This window comes from Oncorhynchus mykiss, chromosome 17 (genome assembly GCF_057628025.1).
Source record: "Oncorhynchus mykiss isolate SJ-2025 chromosome 17, ASM5762802v1, whole genome shotgun sequence".
Taxonomy (NCBI): Eukaryota; Metazoa; Chordata; class Actinopteri; order Salmoniformes; family Salmonidae; genus Oncorhynchus; species Oncorhynchus mykiss.
In genome coordinates this window covers 52,085,704-52,106,686 of record NC_143038.1, presented here as the reverse complement: position 1 = coordinate 52,106,686, position 20,983 = coordinate 52,085,704, and the positions used below count along the sequence as shown (strand labels likewise).

General features: G+C 39.6%; 1 protein-coding gene and 1 long non-coding RNA gene across 15 annotated transcripts; one reads left to right on the top strand and one right to left on the bottom strand.

The window, feature by feature from the left end:
- The first annotated feature begins 1,195 nt into the window (after window positions 1-1,195).
- On the top strand, window positions 1,196-16,063 carry im:7151449 (complement decay-accelerating factor). 14 transcript variants are annotated; one of them, XM_021569538.3, is made up of 13 exons: window positions 1,196-1,474; window positions 1,641-1,832; window positions 1,940-2,042; window positions 2,154-2,224; window positions 2,585-2,770; window positions 4,065-4,142; window positions 4,281-4,331; window positions 12,984-13,046; window positions 13,190-13,240; window positions 13,325-13,384; window positions 14,801-14,849; window positions 15,526-15,607; window positions 15,795-16,063. In XM_021569538.3, exons 1-12 carry the CDS (start codon window positions 1,411-1,413, stop codon window positions 15,587-15,589), a joined length of 1,032 nt encoding a protein of 343 aa, XP_021425213.3. In that variant the 5' UTR covers window positions 1,196-1,410; the 3' UTR covers window positions 15,590-15,607; window positions 15,795-16,063. The 14 variants fall into 14 exon arrangements, with proteins under 14 accessions (XP_021425213.3, XP_090062059.1, XP_021425215.3 ...); XM_090205933.1 differs by lacking the exon at window positions 15,526-15,607; XM_021569540.3 differs by lacking the exon at window positions 4,281-4,331 and having other exon boundaries at window positions 1,235-1,474.
- A 1,428-nt stretch (window positions 16,064-17,491) lies between these two features.
- Window positions 17,492-19,243, bottom strand: LOC110494465 (uncharacterized). Its single transcript, XR_002469280.3, has 3 exons — window positions 18,297-19,243; window positions 18,075-18,166; window positions 17,492-17,871 (listed from the first exon to the last, which is right to left on the bottom strand). It is a non-coding gene; the product is annotated as an uncharacterized LOC110494465 (long non-coding RNA).
- Window positions 19,244-20,983: the final 1,740 nt, after the last annotated feature.

Genomic DNA, 20,983 nt, shown 5'->3' with positions numbered 1-20,983 from the left:
TCATGATGGGTATAGGCAAAATTCAAGTATCATGTAGTAGCCTAAATCTATCAATGTTACATTGAGCTGGGTGAATGGAATATGAAAGACAGTCATCCAATATAATGTAATAGAAAAAATCATGCTAATAAAAAATCATCCTCCCGCATGTTAAACAGCAACGTCCACCACTGTTTAATACAGTATGATATGCTATGTTCGACTACTTTAGTATGATATGCTACATTAGGTTAGCGTTAAGGTTAGGGTTAGGGTTAGGGGAAGGGTTAGCTAACTCACTAAGTAGTTGCAAAGTTGCTAATTAGTTAAAATTCTAAAGTTGTCCGTGGTGAGATTCGAACACTCAAACGTCTAGCAACCCGTAAGGTTGCGTGTTTGAATCTCATCATGGACAACTTTAGCAATTTAGCAGATTTGCTACTACTTACTACTTTTATCTACTTTTATACCTACTTAGCATGTACTTAACAAAATATAATATGTTTTGCGCTGAGACCAGGTTGGATAGTATGCAAGGTGGCAGGTCTGTGGAGATCTTCACAATTGTTATAATAATTGGCACAGAATCTCAAACAGCACTGATCACTTGCACTACAGTATGTGCTATTAGATGAAGCACAGTAAAAATAAATACAACATATCTGACATTGTATTCCCATTTGAACTTTGTTGTGCTTTCAAATGGTTGAAAGCACAGTGTGATAACACATTTAGATGACAACTAAACCAAAAATGTGATCGTTTTTTCATTGGAATTTTGTTTTGCTTTTAGATGGCCAAAAGCATATAGTGATAACACATTGGGAATTTTAAATGGGTGAATAGGTTGGTTGAAATGTCATTGATCAACACATCAATCAAATATTACCCACATTTCCACGTTGGGATATTATATTTAATTACTAGTTATTTATTATAAATATGTATTACTATAATGTATTATTAGGTTATTACTTTCAATGTATTATTATTATTATTATTAGACTTTATACCAAGGGCCAATGGGGTGAGAATGGGTCTTGATGGTCTCAGAGTGCGTTTCACTTCGTTTTTTCGGTCTCCAATGAATTATTCAGATACAAATGATTTTATATGGTGTTTGCGTAGTGAATTAGTCAGCAACTGGGCTAGACTTTGGCATTGAAATCTATAGAGGTGTGGCGGGTCCAAAGAAATGAGTAACAAAGATTAACTCACCACGGTACGTCACTGGCCCGGGAGGGGCACGCTGCGCGTGGTGTTACGTCAAGACCAGCACAGCTGCTATAAAGTGAAATGATCATCAACAGACTGTTGAAGTCTTCGATGGTCTGGGACTGATTAGTCAGCTATAGATAGATACGCAACAAGAATAGAGAGAAATTGTTAGGTCGAGACACTGACTTGTCTTCACATAAATTCGACTTTAAAATGTTTTATTCAAATTCATGGACCAAGTGCTTGATATACCTTATCTTTATAACAAGTGGAAATTGTGAGTGTGTTTCTAGCCATGGTAACCCTTTCCTAGATAAGTTTGATAGAAGTTTTACCTGAAAATGTTTTGCTTAGCTAGCTACATACGTTGCTAACTTGAACTGGCTAACGTAATTCTGTCTGTGTGCGGAGTTTACCTATTTTACTGTATCATATCCTCGCAGCTGAATGTCCCAAACCACAAGTGGAGAGAAATCAAAATGTCGTTCTAACGAATGCTGCGCTCCTAAAGAACGATTTTCCGGAGGGCTCGGAAGTATTGTTTCAATGTACCAACGGCTACATGAAAGCGCAAGGATCTGAAAGCATCACCTGCACGAGTGGAGAGTGGAGCACCCTGGAATTAATCTGCAAACGTAGGCGGCAAAATACTAGCCCCTCTTCTGTCAAGTGCGATTGTTGAGTGTTTACTGTTGGTTGACTGTTTTAATGCTTCCATTACCTCGCTGATTATTAATTTCAGAGAAGGACTGCGGTGCACCCAAGGAGATGCCACATTTGACATATGAGTTTTATAAGGAAGGGACGCTTTTTGGTGCATCAGCAAGAGCAATTTGTGATAAAGGGTGAGTATGCTTCAATATCTGATGTATCATCATAGTATGGGGGAATTATTTTGCACAAAGATTCAATGCAAGACCACCCCCCTCCCACACACATGCTCTCTCCACCTCTAGCTATCAAGTTCAGGGATCAAGTTACAGGCAGTGTTATGCCACAGGTTGGAGTGGAAGATCAAGATGTGAAGGTAAATCTTACAGTTCCCTTTGACACACCTTGGACATCTTAGGCATTGAACTTGTTTGAATGAAGAACACCAATTACTGCTGAACGATTAGTGCTTTTTAGAGTCTGGTTTGCGTTCTATTATTATTTTAGAGATAAATGGTGAATGTTCAATTAGGAGATGCAAGGAGTATGCATGCAATTGCGATTTGCCCCTCGACTTGATTTCTATTGTGAATGATTTGGTTTCGGTCTAGAGAAACGGCGAATCTGGCTCACAAAAAAGACTTTGGTCAATTAGTAGTTTAATAGCCCAAAAATTATAATTTGGTTGGTCGCTCAGCACTAACAAATATAATGCACCCATGTATGTCTCCCTCAGTGGTAACTTGTGAAGAACCTATTGATATAATGAATGGCATGATCTCAGAGAAGCCTGACAAACAGTTTCCAGAGTATGGGGATGTCATACAGTATTCCTGTGATGAAGGTTACACCCTCATTGGAAACATATCCATTGAGTGTGAAGAAGATGGTGAATACAACTCATTCCCTCCTGCATGCAAAGGTATGGATTCCATTTATGTTTGATAAATGATCTGCCAACACCCTACATCTAGACACTGCAGGCATCCACTGGTTGAATCAATGTTGTTTCAATGTAATTTGTCACCCTATTGTGAGTGACATGGAAAACGCATTTGGATTTGCAAAAAGTCATCAACCAGTACTGTTTGTTATTCCAACCAGTGTTGTAAGCATTGCAATTGAGCTAAAACTTCAACTTAAATACAATTAATTACTTGACTAACAGGTTGTTACATCAATCAAATTTCAACATAATCGTCAGAACAATGTTTGTTGAAATTTGCATAGAAAATTCCATGTAGAAATGTTAACTCTTTTCCGTCCTATAGACCCCTTTCTGTGTTTGCAAACATTGCTGCACGAGGGCAATGTACGGAAGTTGGCGGCAGAACATGCAGTTCTTATAGAACGGCAGCAAAAAAAAAGCCTCTTTACATGTTGCTTATGAGTGCATTTCACACTACTTTTGGATTATAATTGGATTTTAAGGCTCGTATGAATGTCCTGCTTAATGTTTGTCATCATTGCAAATCAACTGCATTATACTTTAAAAAAAAACACAAAAACACTTCAACCAGTAAAATGGCTCTTAGGCTGTAGCAAAAGCTAGCCAATGTCAATGAGCGTTACCATTCCAGCTAACAACTGCTGCAATTATTTTGCAAAGATCACAACCAAAAAATATTAGACTGTTCAAGCAAGAATCAAGATGTAATTGTAAGCGGATCAGAACCCCAACATTTTGTTTAGAAGTAATAAAAACCTAAATTTAGGCTGTTGAATGGGCGCAGATGGCAATGGCTTTCTTACTGCCGCCAAGTGTCGTGAGCATCTGTGCATGACGACAGTGTGTCGTGTACTGGAAAAGGGTCTATAGTCAATATTGGGTGTTTGAAATTATTATTAATTTAATATTTGACTAGACATATTTTATTTCACCTTTCAATGTTGATAGTAAAATGGTATGTTTGAATCAACGTCATTGATTCAATGTCATGCCATTAACTTAACTAAAGAGGTATATTGAAGTAAAATGTGAAGCCACAGTTCAACGATTGCTGCTTGAACAGTGACTCCTTTTGGTAAACGTGTTTTCAGAGATTCCATGTCACAATAGGTTGACAAATGACGTTGATTCAACTGCGTGCCCAGTGGGTTGCACCATAAGGAACATTGTCATTGATCTTTCTTATTTAAATCCCTCTGTGTAACATGTAACAGTGGTGTATGCATGAATGTGCAATACATAACCATTGTGTATTTCTATTTCATAGATGTCAATGACATTCCTTTGAAACCAACAACCATATCAGCATCAATAACAACATCGACTGTTCCACCCACAATACAAGGTAGAGCAAATCCAAGTAAATCTAGCCCAGTGTAATCAAGGGCTTGACGATCAATTGAATCAACTATGTTAGACTTCTCGAGTCTAGACCATGGTAATAACTTTCACTCCCTATCCATGATTATATAATCATTTGCAGTTTCAGGGACGCATCATAGCATTGGTGAACATGACACCAACACAGCTACAAGTAAGCTAATTCAAGTGATTATTTTAATGTTAACATTAGTGTACATAGGGCTGTTATGGTGACCGTATTACTGCCGATCACGAGTCATGACGGCAGCCAAATTCCACTTGACCGTTTAGTCACAGTAATTAGGCTTCTCCAAGCGCTGATGCTGCTGATCGTCATTAGTAGCCTTCCAAACTCTGTCTGATACTCAGCACTCTATTGTCCCTCTAATCACTGACATTTTTTATTTATTTTATTTAACCAGGCAAGTCAGTTAAGAACAAATTCTTATTTTCAATGACTGCCTAGGAACAGTGGGTTAACTGCCTGTTCAGGGGCAGAACGATCAATGCAAATGTAATCGAAAATCTAATTAAACACTTCATGAGAGCATGTTGCTTAACATTTCTATAGGCTATGCAAATGCATGAGAAAACCGAGTGATGGCCTCTTAAAAATAGGATCCCATCAGCTTTCTATAGGTTAGGCCTACTATTTATTTAAACTTTCCTAATATTAAGCACATTGTAAAGAAAAGCAACAGAAGTATAGCCTACCTGGCTGGCACAGGAAAAGCGTCCTCTATTAGCGTCCGCTATACGTGCATCAATAACATGTATTGTTTTCCCCTGCCCCTGTTTTGATGCGTGATAATGGTCCATTATGAATCAAAACAAATTTCACACATTATTTAGTATCAAGTGCATTCGGAAAGTGTTCAGACCCCTTCCCCTTTTCCACATTTTGTTAGGTTACAGCTTTATCCTCAATCTATAGACAATGGCCCATAATGACAAAGCAAAAACAGTTTTAAAAAAATAAACAGAAATGGCTTATTTACCTAAATATTCAGACCTTTTGTTATGACATATTCTACAACTTGGAGTCCACCTGTGGTAAATACAATTCATTAGACATGATATGGAAAGGCACACCTGTCTGTATATGGTCCCACAGTTGACAGTGCATGTCAGATCAAAAACCAAGCCATGATGTCGAAGGAATTGTCCGTAGAGCGCCTAGACAGGATTGTGTCGAGGCACAGTTCTGGGGAAGAGTACCAAAACATTTCTGCAGCATTGAAGGTCCCCAATAATACAGTGTCCTCCATTCTTAAATGGAGGAAGTTTGGAACCACCAAGAGTCTTCCTAGAGCTGGCTGCCCGGTTTAATTGAGCAATCGGGGGGGGGGGGGAAGGGGAAGGGCCTTGGTCAGGGAGGTGACCAAGAACCTGATGGTCACTCTGACAGAGTTCCTCTGTGGAGATGGTTGTCCTTCTGGAAGGTTCTCCCATCTCTGCAGCTCTCCACCAATCAGGCCTGGTAGAGTGGCCAGACCGAAGCCAATACTTGGTAAAAGACACATGACAGCCCGCTTGGAGTTTTCCAAAAGGCACCTAAAGGACTGATCATGAGAAACAATATTCTCTGGTCTGATGAAACCAAGATTTAATCAAATTCAATCAATCAAATTTATTTTATATAGCCCTTCGTACATCAGCTGATATCTCAAAGTGCTGTACAGAAACCCAGCCTAAAACCCCAAACAGCAAGCAATGCAGGTGAAGAAGCACGGTGGCTAGGAAAAACTCCCTAGAAAGGCCAAAACCTAGGAAGAAACCTAGAGGAACCAGGCTATGTGGGGTGGCCAGTCCTCTTCTGGCTGTGCCGGGTGAAGATTATAACAAAACATGGTCAAGATGTTCAAATGTTCATAAATGACCAGCATGGTCGAATAATAATAAGGCAGAATAGTTGAAACTGGAGCAGCAGCACAGTCAGGTGGACTGGGGACAGCAAGGAGTCATCATGTCAGGTATTCCTGGGGCATGGTCCTAGGGCTCAGGTCCTCCGAGAGAGAGAAAGAAAGAGAATTAGAGAGAGCATATGTGGGATGGCCAGTCCTCTTCTGGCTGTGCCGGGTGGAGATTATAACAGAACATGGCCAAGATGTTCAAATGTTCATAAATGATCAGCATGGTCGAATAATAATAATAAGGCAGAACAGTTGAAACTGGAGCAGCAGCACAGCCAGGTGGACTGGGGACAGCAAGGAGTCATCATGTCAGGTAGTCCTGGGGCATGGTCCTAGGGCTCAGGTCCTCCGAGAGAGAGAAAGAGAGGAGAGAATTAGAGAACGCACACTTAGATTCACACAGGACACCGAATAGGACAGGAGAAGTACTCCAGATATAACAAACTGACCCTAGCCCCCCCGACACATAAACTACTGCAGCATAAATACTGGAGGCTGAGACAGGAGGGGTCAGGAGACACTGTGGCCCACTCCGAGGACACCCCCGGACAGGGCCAAACAGGAAGGATATAACCCCACCCACTTTGCCAAAGCACAGCCCCCACACTATACTAACTATTAACTATTTTGGCCTGAATGCCAAGTATCACGTTTGGAGGAAACCTGGCACCATCCCTAAGGGGAATCATGGCGGTGGCAGCATCATGCTGTGGGGATGTTTTTCAGCGGCAGAGGCTGGGAGACGGGTCAGGATCCGGGGAAAGATGAACGGCACAAATTTAGAGATCCTTTGAATAAAACCTGCTCCAGAGCGCTCAGGATCAGACTGGGGTGAAGGTTCACCTTCGAACAGCACAACGACCCTAAGCACACAGCCAAGACAACGCAGGAGTGGCTTCGGGACAAGTCTCAATGTTCTTGAGTGGCCCAGCCAGAGCCCGGACTTAAACCCGATTGAACATCTCTGGAGAGACCTGAAAATAGCTGTGCAGCTATACTCCCAATCCAACCTAACCTGACAGAGCTTGAGAGGATCTGCAGAGAAGAATGGGAGAAATTCCCCAAATAAAGGTGTGCCAAGCTTGGAGCATCATACCAAAGACGACTGGAGGCTGTAATCCCTGCCAAAGTAAAGGGTCTGAATTCTTATGAAAATGTGATTTCAGTTTTATTTTTTATACATTTGCAAAACATTTGAACCTGTTTTTGCTTTGTCATATCTTTATTTAACTAGGCAAGTCAGTTAAGAACAAATTCTTATTTTCAATGACGGCCTAGGAACAGTGGGTTAACTGCCTGTTCAGGGGCAGAACTACAGATTTGTACCTTGTCAGCTCGGGGGTTTGAACTTGCAACCTTCCGGTTACTAGTCCAACGCTCTAACCACTAGGCTACCCTGCCGCCCCATATTGGGATATTGTGTGTAGATGGAAAAAAATATTTCCATTTTAGAATAGGGCTGTAACAAAAATGTGGAAAATGTCAAGGGGTCTGAATACTTCCGCATGCACTGTATGTAAAGACGAGATTAAATCAAGAACAGTCTGATGGGTGACAATATTAGCATATCACTTGTGAATGATGTGCAGTAAGGCAAGAAACTGCAACTTTTTAATATCATAGTCGCACACCTCATGTAGGCCTATATGTTTTGGTAAGTGGCCAAATACATTCTTAAAATTAAGCACATTAATCAGCTTTACAACAGGTGTAGAGCCTAACTGGCATACACTACCATTCAAAAGTTTGGGGTCACTTATACATTTCCTTGTTTTTTGAAAGAAAAGCATTTTTTTTTGTCCATTTTTAAAAAATTAACATCATATTGATCAGAAATACAGTGTAGACATTGTTAATGTTGTAAATGACTATTGTAGCTAGAAACTGAAGATTTAATGGAATTTCTACATAGGTGTACAGAGGCCTATTATAAGCAACCATCACTCCTGTGTTCCAGTGGCACGCTGTGTTAGCTAAACCAAGTGTATCATTTTAAAAGGCTAATTGATCATTAGAGAACCATTTTGCAAATATGGTAGCATAGTGTTACTGTAATTTAATTATGCCAATGTGCTTTCATTAATTGAGAACCCTCAATCTATTTTATGAGAATTTGTAAGATTCTTGTTTGCATAAAATAGACGGAGACCAGTCTTTTTAATAATAGGTAACAGAATTTATTCTCAGAGCGCGCTCCCACTTCAGTGGGAGTTTATATACAAATCATGACGTCATTTCATTGCTTTAACAGAATGCCCTCTCGACCGGGACAAAGAGAATTAACTTTTCACCTCAAACTTACTAACACACTCCCAGGTAACTTTTGACCCCTCAACATTATCGATCACCACTGAGCTGACAGTTCTAATTAACAGAGAACTTAGGAATGCACTCACTGTCTTATCTAAAAACCCCATAGCTCAGTTCTGTAGGTTCAACCATAGGTTAATGACCTTATGTGTTTACACAGTCCACAACCCATTAGTTTCTTCCTAGTCGGAATGGTGTTCATTAACTTTAATTACTCCTTGTCCGTGTCACACAATCCTATCTTGTTAATCAGATATAATAAAATAGAGTATAAGTTTACTTAGTTACAGTTCCATTTAAAATGATTTGTTCAGTCATTGAATCATAATTTTACCAACACATAGCTGAAAACTGTTGTGCTGATTGAAGAAGCAATAACACTGGCCTTCTTTAGACTAGTTGAGTCTCTGGAGCATCAGCATTTGTGGGTTTGCTTACAGGCTCAAAATGGCCAGAAACAAAGACCTTTCTTCTGAAACTCATCAGTCTATTCTTGTTCTGAGAAATGAAGGCTATTCCATGTGAGAAATTGCTAAGAAACTGAAGATCTTGTACAACGCTGTGCACTACTCCCTTCACAGAACAGAGCAAACTGTCTCTAACCAGAATAGAAAGAGTGGGAGGCCTCGGTGCACACCTGAGCAAGAGGACAAGTACATAGTGTCTAGTTTGAGAAACAGACGCCTCACAAGAGCTCAACTGGCAGCTTCATTAAATAGTACACACAACACCAGTCTCGACGTCAACAGTGAAGAGGCGATTCCGGGATGCTGGCCTTCTAGGCAGAGTTGCATTGAAAAAGCCATATCTCAGACTGGCCAAATAAAACAGATTAAGATAGGGCTTTTTCTTTGCAACTCTGCCTAGAAGGTCAGCATCCCAGAGTCGCCTCTTCACTGTTGATGGTGAGACTGGTGTTTTGTTGGTACTATTTAATGAAGCTGCTAGTTGACGACTTGTGAGGCGTCTGTTTCTCAAAGTAGACACTGTACTTGTCCTCTTCTCAGTTGTGCACTGGGGCCTCCCACTCTTTCTATTCTGGTTAGAGCCCTTTTGCGCTGTTCTGTTGAAAGATTCAGTTTCTTGGCAATTTCTCAGATGGAATAAATACCTCTAAATTAAGCATATACAGTTGAAGTCGAAAGTTTACATAGACTTAGGTTGGAGTCATTAAAACTAGTTTTTCAACCACTCCACAAATTTCTTGTTAACAAACTATAGTTTTGGCATGTCGGTTAGGACATCTACTTTGTGCATGACACAAGTAATATTTCCAACAATTGTTTACAGACAGATTATTTCACTTAACTTCTTATGGCTGCAATCCCGTTAAAGGGATCGATATGTCAACAGCCAGTGAAAGTGCAGGGCACCAAATTCAACATCACATCTCATAATTACAATTCCTCAAACATACATGTATTTTATACCATTTTAAAGGTTGTCTTGTTGTTAATCCCACCACTTTGTCCGATTTCAAATATGCTTCACAGCAAAAGCACCACAAACGATTGTTAGGTCACCACCAAACGACAAACACAGCCATCTTTTCCAGCCAAAGATAGCAGTCACAAAAAGCACAAAGAGAAAAAATGTATCACTAACCTTTGATCTTCATCAGATGACACTCATAGGACTGCTGTTACACAATACATGTATGTTTTGTTTGATAAACTCATATTTTGATAAATATGAACTGTACATTGGTGCGTTACATTCACTAGTTCCCAAAACATCCAGTGATTTTGCATAGCCACATCATTCAACAGAAATACTCATCATAAATGTAGATTATAATACAAGTTATACACATGGAATTATAGATATACCTCTCCTTAATACAACCGCTGTGTCTGATTTTAAATTGTTTTTTTTTTAAATACTTTACGGAATAAGTAAACCATGCAATAATCTGAGACGGCGCTCAGAAGAATTGGTCACAATAGCCGCCATGTTGGCGTCAACATAAACAAGAAATTACATGATAAATATTCCCTTTGATGATCTTCATCAGAAAGCACTCCAGGAATCCCAGGTCCACAAACGTTTGTTTTGTTCGATAATGTCTGTTATTTATGTCCAAATTCCTCCTTTCGTTAGCACGTTTGGTATACATATCCAAACGCTCATTCTGGTCAGCGTTACGTCGGACAAAAACTTCAAAAAGTTATTACAGGTCGAAGAAACATTTCAAACTAAGTACAGAATCAATCATTAGGATGTTTCTAACATATAGCTTCAATTAAGTTTCAACCGGAGTATTCCTTTGTCTTGATGAGCAATTGTATACCATGAGGAATGTGCGTGATCAGAAAATGGCTGACTGCCACTCACCTGAGATTCTGCTCTCATTCAGTCCCACAACACAGAAGTCTCATTAAAATTTCTATAGACTGATGACATCTAGTGGAAGCCCTAGGAAGTGCCCTAGGAAGCCCTAGGAAGTGCAACATTAATATATATTTCAATGGGAACCTTGTTGAATACATACCAAGCTCAGATTTCTCACTTCCTGTTTTGATTTTGCCTGTCATGAGTACTGTTATACTCACAGACATCATTCAAACAGTTTTAGAAACTTTAGAGTTTTCTATCCAATACTTATAATAATATGCATATATTAGCGACTGAGGAGCAGGCCGTTTTACTTTGGGGAAACTTATTCATCCAAGCTACTAAATACTGCCCCCCAGCCATAAGAAGTTAATTCACTCTATCACAATTCCAGTGGGTCAGAAGTTTACATACACTAAGTTGACTGTGCCTTTAAACAGCTTAGAAAATTCCAGAAAATTATGTTGACGCTTCTGATAGGCTAATTGACATAATTTGAGTCAATTGGAGGTGTACCTGTGGATGTATTTCAAGGCCTACCTTCAAACTCAGTGCCTCTTTGCTTGACATCATGGGAAAATCAAAAGAAATCAGCCAAGATCTCAGGAAAAAAATTGTAGACCTCCAAGTCTGGTTCATCCTTGGGAGCAATTTCCAAACGCCTGAAGGTACCACGTTCATCTGTACAAACAATAGTACGCAGGTATAAACACCATGGGACCACATAGCCGTCATACCGCTCAGGAAGGAGACTCGTTCTGTCTCCTAGAGATGAAGGCACTTTGGTGCGAGAAGTGCAAATCAATTCCAGAACAACAGCAAAGGACCTTGTGAAGATGCAGGAGGAAACGGGTGCAAAAGTATCTATAGCCACAGTAAATATTGTGACATAACCTGAAAGGCCATTCAGCAAAGAAGAAGCCAGTGCTCCATAACCGCCATAAAAAAGCCAGACTACAGTTTGCAACTGCACATGGAGACAAAGATCATACTTTTTAGAGAAATGTTCTCTGGTCTGATGAAACAAAAATAAAACTGTTTTGCCATAATGACCTGCGTTATGTTTGGAGGAAAAAGGGGGAGGTTTGCAAGCCGAAGAACATCATCTCACCCATGAAGCACGGGGGTGGCAGCATCATGTTGTGGGGGTGCTTTGCTGCAGGAGGGACTGGTGCACTTCACAAAATAGATGGCATCATGATTAAGGAACATTATGTGGATATATTGAAGCAACATTTCAAGACATCAGTCAGGAAGTTAAAGCTTGGTTGCAAATATGTCTTCCAAATGGACAATGACACCAAGCATACTTCCAAAGTTGTGGCAAAATGCCAACAAAGTCCAGGTATTGGAATGGCCATCACAAAGCCTTGACCTCAATCCCATAGAAAATCTGTGGGCAGAACTGAAAAAGCATGTGTGAGCAAGGAGGCCTACAAACCTGACTCAGTTACACCAGCTCTGTCAGGAGGAATGGGCCAAAATTCACCCAATTTATTGTGGGAAGCTTGTGGAAGGCTACCAGAAACATTTGACCCAGGTTAAACAATTTAGAGACACTCAATTAGTATTTGGTAGGATTGCATGTAAACTTCTGACCCACTGGGAATATGATGAAATAAATAAATCACTCTCTACTATTATTCTGACATTTCACATTCTTAAAATAAAGCCGTGATCCTATCTGACCTAAGACAGGGAATTTTTACGAGGATTAAATGTCAGGAATTGTGAAACTGAGTTTAATTAAAAGTATTTGGCTAAGGTGTATGTAAACTTCCGACTTCAACTGTAAGAGGACTTGTTTCTTAAACCACTCAACACAGAATAGTTGCAAATCCCTCAAATCATTGAGAAAATATTGTTTATCTTCAGCTACGTTCAATTGTATTCTTCATACTATAAAATAATGCCACGGAATATAAAGCAAATCTTGTCTGCTAAATTAACTACAGTAGTCTCACCCACAGTCATATGGCATAGCCAGATCACGACTTAACATGAGGACAAGTCAGAGTATGCTATTCTGTTCTTCTGAATATACTACATTTTCTTCATATCATGTTCCTGTAGACCTGTCTAAAATAAATAATGGATTGATTGTGATGGTGTAGGCTATATTACATGGATTTATTCAACTTTTTAAAATGTAGATGTTCCAAAGGTCTGCATCAGTGGCCATAGCACTAGGTGTACACATATAAACAAAAATGACAGCACTGCATGAAGGTGCAACACATAATAACCATTGCATTTCTATTTCATAGATGTCAATGACATTCCTTTGAAATCAGCATCAATAACATTGACTGTTCCACCCACTATACAAGGTAGAGCAAATCCAAGTAAATCTAGCCCAGTGTAATCAAGGGCTTGATGATCAATTGAATCATCTATGTTAGACTTCTCTAGAGTCTAGACATGGTAATAACTTTCACTCCCTATCCATGATTATATAATTTTGTATTTGCAGTTTCAGGGAGGCATCATGAAATTGGTGAACATGACATCAACGCAGCTACAAGTAAGATTATTCAAGTGATTAGTATTTTGTCGTTATAGATTTTTCCAGCTCACATTTGGCCAAACAATACTGACTCTCTTTCAGGGAATGCAGCAGCCATGGGAAGGGTGATCGGCATCGGCATCGGCATAGTCATAGTCACAGGTAAGAAATACATCATTTGAAACAATCACAAATGAGAGTGAGAGATGTCTGTTAAAAATTTGTCCAATAGGCTTTTGAGTTTAACATGCTGACCACACCGCCCAGGTTGCATGTGCGAGTGTTGATAAATACATTTAGACATTGAATAACGTCTATAATTTCATCCAAACTACTTGCATGTGTGAACGAGCATCTGTGTTGCCAGGCACTAAAATAGAACTTGGTTCTTGCAAGTCCCGCCACCTCCATTTCTTAATTGGTTTTTAGGAGCATATACGCACGGGGGTGACTAAAAGATGAATGAGGTCCACACTCCAGTCGGTTGTGGTAATGCACCTTAAAGTTGGTTGCCAACCATTATATAAAATACACAGAAGAAGACTGAACAAGGACATATTACTAGTATTAGGTTCTAATTTTCAGAGTAAATAACTCACGGACACTAGAGAAGCTTAACCAAGTTTAATTCTTCCCAAAGTGTCGATACAGCTGGATTCAGACAAACATGTTTCTACCACCAAATTGTGTATATATATATATACTCCACATTAGGCACTCCTCCTTTTCTCCGATCCTTACATCTTATGGTTCGACAGGAAGAGGGTAATAAACCATAATTTCTCACTTCAGGGGATCTGACCTGACCCCCTCCTTCGCCTAATCCACAGATGTCCATCCGCTTTCCCTATAGCAATCACGTGACTTCCTCCCGTCCACCCAACACATTTCAAAGCCATCTGTCTCCTACAGATAACCATTAACTTCTGATGTAAAACCAGTCCCTTTCAGTCCTTTATATATGTTTCTGCATATTACAATGTTCCAAGTTTCACACAGAATCTAACACTAGAAACTAACAAGGTTTCCCCTTTTTTCTGTGGATTAATTGTTGGAGTAGAGAACACACAATGTGACTCAATTCTACAAAGATCCAGCAAAAAAAAAAAGGATATTGTACATTTCAGGTAAAATAACAACCCAATGTTTATATCCCAGGACAAATTAGCTAGCAACAGCAAGTTAGCTAGCTAAGTGTCCATGAATGTTTCATGTGTTTCGACCTGTCCCAAAATTAATATAGTTAGTTCAGATTTTGTTTTGATATTTCAACCTGGTGTCCTGATCGCGTCTAGTGTGGATGGACAAAATCAACAGGCGGACGCACTCACGTGCCTGATGTAGTAAGGATGTGTTCTAACTAAACTGGATTATTTGCTGTATACTGTACTGGGGAAAACATTCCCTTCTGTGACCCATCAAGAGTTTCCTTCACATTATTTGATCTGTTACACTAGTAGGCCTAGTCAAACTGCTGACTTTCTAATGTTACCATGTTTATCAGATTTGTATTACACTTTCTCTTGACCATTTGAAGATCATACAGGGGACTCATGATTGATTCTTTATCTTTTGCAGTTATACTTATTGTGCTGTTCTTATTATATCGTTTTCAGAAGAGGAAAGGGTGAGAACCTACATTTGATCATTTATCTTACTAGAAAATAGTGCACAATTTCACCTACAACTGAATCACAGATATTACTTTCCTCCTAACTATATATGCATTAACCACAACTTCTGCAAATGGACTTTACACTGTTCATTCAATCCACAAATGAATTATTTGGATAAACTAGCTACACAGCTGGCCAATTTAATTGAACTAAACAATGCTGTTTGCGGAATTACATAACCCATGAACTAACATTCAGTCTGGCATTTCATATTCATGTATTCCCTACGATACCTGTGATTTGCATGATCAAACTTTTTGCTGGATACTTCAACTTGCCATAGTTGCCTGTTTTTGTCAATTCCGCTAAAGCTTTATTTTTCCTGCTGGGTGTTGAAAAATCAAGGAAGTTGGGAAATCCTTTCCTAATGCACTCTCGGACAGAGATATTGGAATTGAAAAAGAGAATGGAGTATGTTGTTCAAAAGGGAGGTGGCTAGGAAGCTAGACCTACCATACACCGTGCTAAACTGACCAGCTGACTACCACACTGGAACACAGCTAACAAACTAAGCACTAAAATACTGAGAGATTATGTATGCCAATCTACTGTATTTCCTTACTGCACCATTATTTATATGTAAACATGATAATCCTGACAATTTCATTATTTGAACATTTTGTATAGCTCCTACCAGACAGGAGAAGACTCAAGAAGAAAAGAGGAGTTATTACAATTTCAAAATTACTAAATTGAATGCCTACCCAAGGTATCTACAATTCATACATGATTCTCTTAAACCCATTAAGAAAATGTCCCATCTTTTAACCAAAGTCTTACTCATATGATTATACCGTTTGTGGTTGTCTTTGAACGTGAGTAATCTAAATAGTGAAACTATTGTTAACTGCTCCATTGAGTCAATGCTTTATCTAAAATATCTAATTTATTTTCAGGGCTAGGACTGCTCCTATCTGCTAGTCTGCATCTGTGTCCTTGAAAAGAAGTGCCCAGTAATTGTCTCAGACCATTCCCTGGTTGAACAAAGCCACTTAATTTACAGTGCCCTTTACGTATGTGACATTACTGAATGGAAGTTATAATTGTACTTTTTTTATGATGTAATTATTTTTTTGAAAGTCCATGTAAATGTTTTAACCCTGTTTTTTTTTATGTATTTATATTGAAAACTGGAACATGTGTAATAAAAAGCTTTTTGCCTTGTTACCATATTTGTCTACAAATTGCTAGGTAGCTGTGTGGAGTGGGCAGAAGGCCCTGTAATAAGATTAATGCACTAAACAAAATGTATGATTGAGGCTCAAAGGCTGATCATCTCTGACCATTCCAAAATGTGTGCGGAATGATTGCGGCTCAAAGGAAAATAATCTGGGTCTGGTAATGCGGACATTCCTGTTAAATCTAACGTTACTGTATTTATTTTCAAGTAGGCTCAATGTGGGTCTGGGAAACCAGCTCATGTTCATTTCCTGGCCCCAAATGTGTGATTTAAAGGAAAGGTTCGCCCATTTTGAATGTTATATTTTTTTGGGGTGCATCTGAGTGGTGTTCTATCGATTCCCTGGGTCTTTTCATGTGTATCCGAGTTATTGGCGTTCAAGCAGGCAGACGCGGCCGGTATTACGTAGCACTGTGGTAAAGTCCCTCACTACACTGGAAATTAATAAGAATCCAACTTTTAGATCGCGAAAATGTCGCTCATACATGTCAGACTGTAATACTGGCCGACGTCATAACTCGGGAGGATGTCTTCTTTCGAATGAGTGATGGCTCATTTTTGCGATATTTCTACCTCGAGAAATTTGTAATTTGACGAATGGTCTAGCATATTGTTCCTATTTGCCTCTAGTCCAGGGTGCATTGCATGGTGCTGTTGCCAAATATACATTAGCACGAATTTCTATAAGATTTTTTTTTAGCTAGTGCCCAATAGACTCCCATTCACTCCTTCAATGAGAGCGCGTCTTGTCACAGAATTGCCCAGAATGTGTAGCTTGGTCCGCGTTTCCCCATCTCAAAAGTATATCTGCCGTTGCGAATGTTATACTCCATTCTGTGAGGCACATCGATCTGCAGGTTGAACATGGTGAGATCTTAGACTCTTAAATTGATAGTGTAGTTTTTAGACGATTTTACAGTTAACTAGAGCTACGTTACATGCTGATATTGTCTTTGGTATTATTTTGTGTAGCTACGTTTGCTAGCTAGCCCATAGAGCGTTGCATTGTGGATTTCGTAGTCGACTTTGTTGCTACCAACTATATAACGTCAAAATTAAACGTTTGTTCACAAAAAAATATTGTTCTCACATATTAGTGTTATTTAACACCGTGAATTAGTGGTTTTTGGTGGATTAAAAAACTAATTCAATTAAGTCATTATGATAAACTGCCTTTTCTCCTTTGAGACACATTTGTGTAAATATTAAAGTAGTATGCACATTTCTTAATAATGATGGTTGGTTTTCTCAAGATAAACACATTACGAAAGTTTTGGGTGCAGGGACTTGTTAAAATAATACTTTTTACTTCTGTGCAGTTTAGAAGGCTCTTTCTGTTGCTCAAAAGCAGCAAGCTGCACAGTAATGCTGTGGCCACAATAGCCATGAGAGATGAGATCAACCATGCCAGACTGCTGCCTTTGATTTATTAAACACCACTTTCACAGATTCTTGCAGAAATGACAAACATTTTGCCGTTATAAACCATTGCAATAAAGGAATGCATGATGGGTCAATTAATATGTCTGCTATGACAGGTGTAATGAAAGACTAAAGCATGTTAAACCAGTCTAACAAAATAGCCAAATCACTGGAGAAACTCAATAGATACGTTCACAACCATGCTTACTGGGAAGAACCAAGCCATTATATAAACCTGACTTTGAACACATGGACAGAAAAGCCCCTCGGTGCACTGTACTTACACTGCTCCATTGTGCGTCTGTCTACGGTCTCAGAGCCTTGAACTGTGGCTCTTATGATTGCAGGTCCCAGCATGAGGCTTCTGGTATCTGATGCAATGGAGACATTGTGGCAAAACGTCAATAAGTAACACTTCACAACAGGGGACTGTACTTGGTGAAAATTCCTAAATGATGCAAATATTTATTTCTGTTCTGGTTACATGTATTTCATGGATCATCAAAATAAATAAATGTACACATGTAGGCTACAGTATGCTAAAAATACCTCCATACTGTACCTTCCCCCTCACCTGGATATAGACGAGTTATATGTGTAGGCTTTGTTGACAGCAGTTATAGGGCTAGATGCAAAAGCTGCTCTCAAGGTACAGCTAATATAAACCTGCAACACAACAAGGCAACAAGTAGCAGTGATAACTATGGCCATGGGTCTTTACTGATAGGCCACCACAGATACAGTATATGATGTTAGGAATGTGTGACTTTTTTCACAAATTATTTTACAATCTCACTTTTGATATGTCCATGTTTGAAAGCGGAAGGCATCCAGAAGAATTTGCAGTTCTGCTGTCCTCTCTAGTGAAGCTGAAGTCAGACAGAGAGACATGCATTTTGCCATCTACAAAGCAACTGGAGAGAAACCAGTCCACATCACAAAGAAAAATAAATTAAATCATGGCAAGGAAAGAGGAAGAAATTGAGATTGATGGAAAAGATGTACGTGGGTGCTTCCTATGACTTTACCCGTGGCCAGAAATGAAGGGGTATTGAATGGGATTGTTTGCAGTTGGCATGGCAACTCATTGGTGGCTTGGCCAGTTACAGACGCCTTGATATGAATAGAGTCATCAAGAGTGTAGAGATTTGTCTCCCACTCTGTAGTCCAGTCATCTATACTGAATAAAAATACAAACACAACATGTAAAGTGTTGGTCCCATGTTTCATGAGCTGAAATGAAAGATCGCAGAAATGTTCCATATGCACAAAAAGCTTATTTATCTCAAAAGTTGTGCAGAAATGTGTTTACATCCCTGTTAGTGAGCATATCTCCATTGCCAAGATAATCCATCCACCTGGCAGGTGTGGCATTTCAAGAAGCTGATTAAACAATCTGATCATTACAAAAGGTGTACCTAATGCTGGGGACAATAAAAAGGCCACTTTAAAATGTGCCACAGATGTCTCAAGTTTTGACGGAGCGTGCAATTAGTATGCTGACTGCAGGAATATCCACCAGAGCTGTTGCCAGATAATTTAATGTTATTTTCTCTACCATAAGCTGCCTCCAATGTCGTTTTAGAGAATTTGGCAGTACGGCCAACCGGCCTCACAACCGCAGTTCACGTTCACCGGCTTCTTCACCTGTGGTTTAGTCTGAAACCAGCCACTCGGACAGTTGATGAAACTGAGGAGTTTTTCTGTTTGTATTAAAGCCCTTCTGTGGGGGAAACTTATTCTGATTGGCTGGGCCTGGCTCCCCAGTGGGTCAGCCTATGCCCTCCCAGGCCCACCCTTGGCTGTGCCCCTGCCCAGTCATGTGAAATCCATAGATTAGGGCCTAATGAATTCATTTCAATTGACTGATTTCCTGAAATGAACTCTAACTCAGTATAATCGTTGAAATTGTTGTATGTTGCATTTATATTTTTGTTCAGTATAGAACACAAGGCTTACCATTGGCAACCTACAAGTGTTGATAGTGCCTTCTCCAGTATTATTAAATGTGCTGACAGACCTGCGAGTAAGCAGAGCAAGAAGGACAGACTGCCTTGTCTCCAGCATGAGTGCCCAAGGGGTGTCCAGGCTGGCTGCAACCCCTTGCTAGACACTCACCCTCCTAGTAGAAAAACACAGTTAAGAGGTGGGGAAATGAAAGTAACTATTTATATTTTCACTACCTGTTAAATTTAGTTTCTCTTGATGGACATTTTTTTATTTGATGGCCTTCATCCATGATTGATTAATTTAAGCACTGTTTTAGCCATCTCTTCACGATTCCTTAACAATCATCTTTTTAAGAGTGCTCTAACAAACTTAATCAGTATTTTTAGACACCAACAGCTGTGCTTATGAAGGCACATTTAGCCATCTCTTTACTGGGTACATTATTTTGTTACATACAGTACAGCTCGGGTCTAACTGTGTGCACAGATGTACTAGAACACAGCCCTATATGCAAGATCGCACCAGCGTACAGAGTCAAATTATCTGTGTTATAAAAACATTGCATTTCAAATATGGGGTATATGCACTTCGCAGGCAGCTGGGGTTGGGTTGGTACAAACAATAACCTCAAAACTGATGGAGCGGTAGAACAGTGTTTTGAAGTAGATAACCCCCTTTGTCATCTGGTTGGCTGGATGGAGGGAGGACAACATGTAGGCTAATGCATAGCAGTTAAGGTTAATACACATAATAAATATTTGGATTTAACAAATTAATCAAATTATATTCTTGCCATTTTAGATTAATCAATGTCTGTCAATTAGACAGACTGATTAGACATGTTCTATTACCATACTTCGTGTATGATGGTGATGGGCTGTGTTGCCTGTCTTCACAGTGAAAGGCTGCCATCTTGTGGTATTAGTACGGGTTAGTGATAAATCTGCAAACTACTGCTCTGCATACTGAGTGATGTTTCCAAAGGGTAAGTAAAATAGATCCACTCGGGAGACAAGCAACCGATCCCACCCTTACGAAAAAAGATTACAGTCAGAGTGCAGTATGCTGCAAATACTGCATCCAACATAACATTTTTTTTTTTACTGCAGTCATTTTGCAGTGTAACCGATCAAGGAACAGAAGAAGCGAGAGGTAAAACGAGCCAAAATCGGTCTCCTCCAGCAGGGGGCGTACATGACCCATCAAGTTAGCCAGGTGTGTCTGACGGTGATTACGGCTATCGTATAATAATGCTCAAATATTTGTATCTGGAATTTGTCTTTCAGCATCAGTAGAACACAACCGACTCTCCTCCACCAGTCATACATGGAGAATGGTCTAATGCCTCCCATCGAAAAGAGAGCTGGCCCAAGCAAGCATGAGGACTTGCAGCGAGTTGTGAACTTAATCAACAACTACACAGAGGATAATGCAATAATATTACCAGGACACAAACACTTCGGTGGAAAGCTGCTGCCATCCCATGTGACATTATCAGCGATGTGGCATCTTTATAAGGAATCGATGACATAC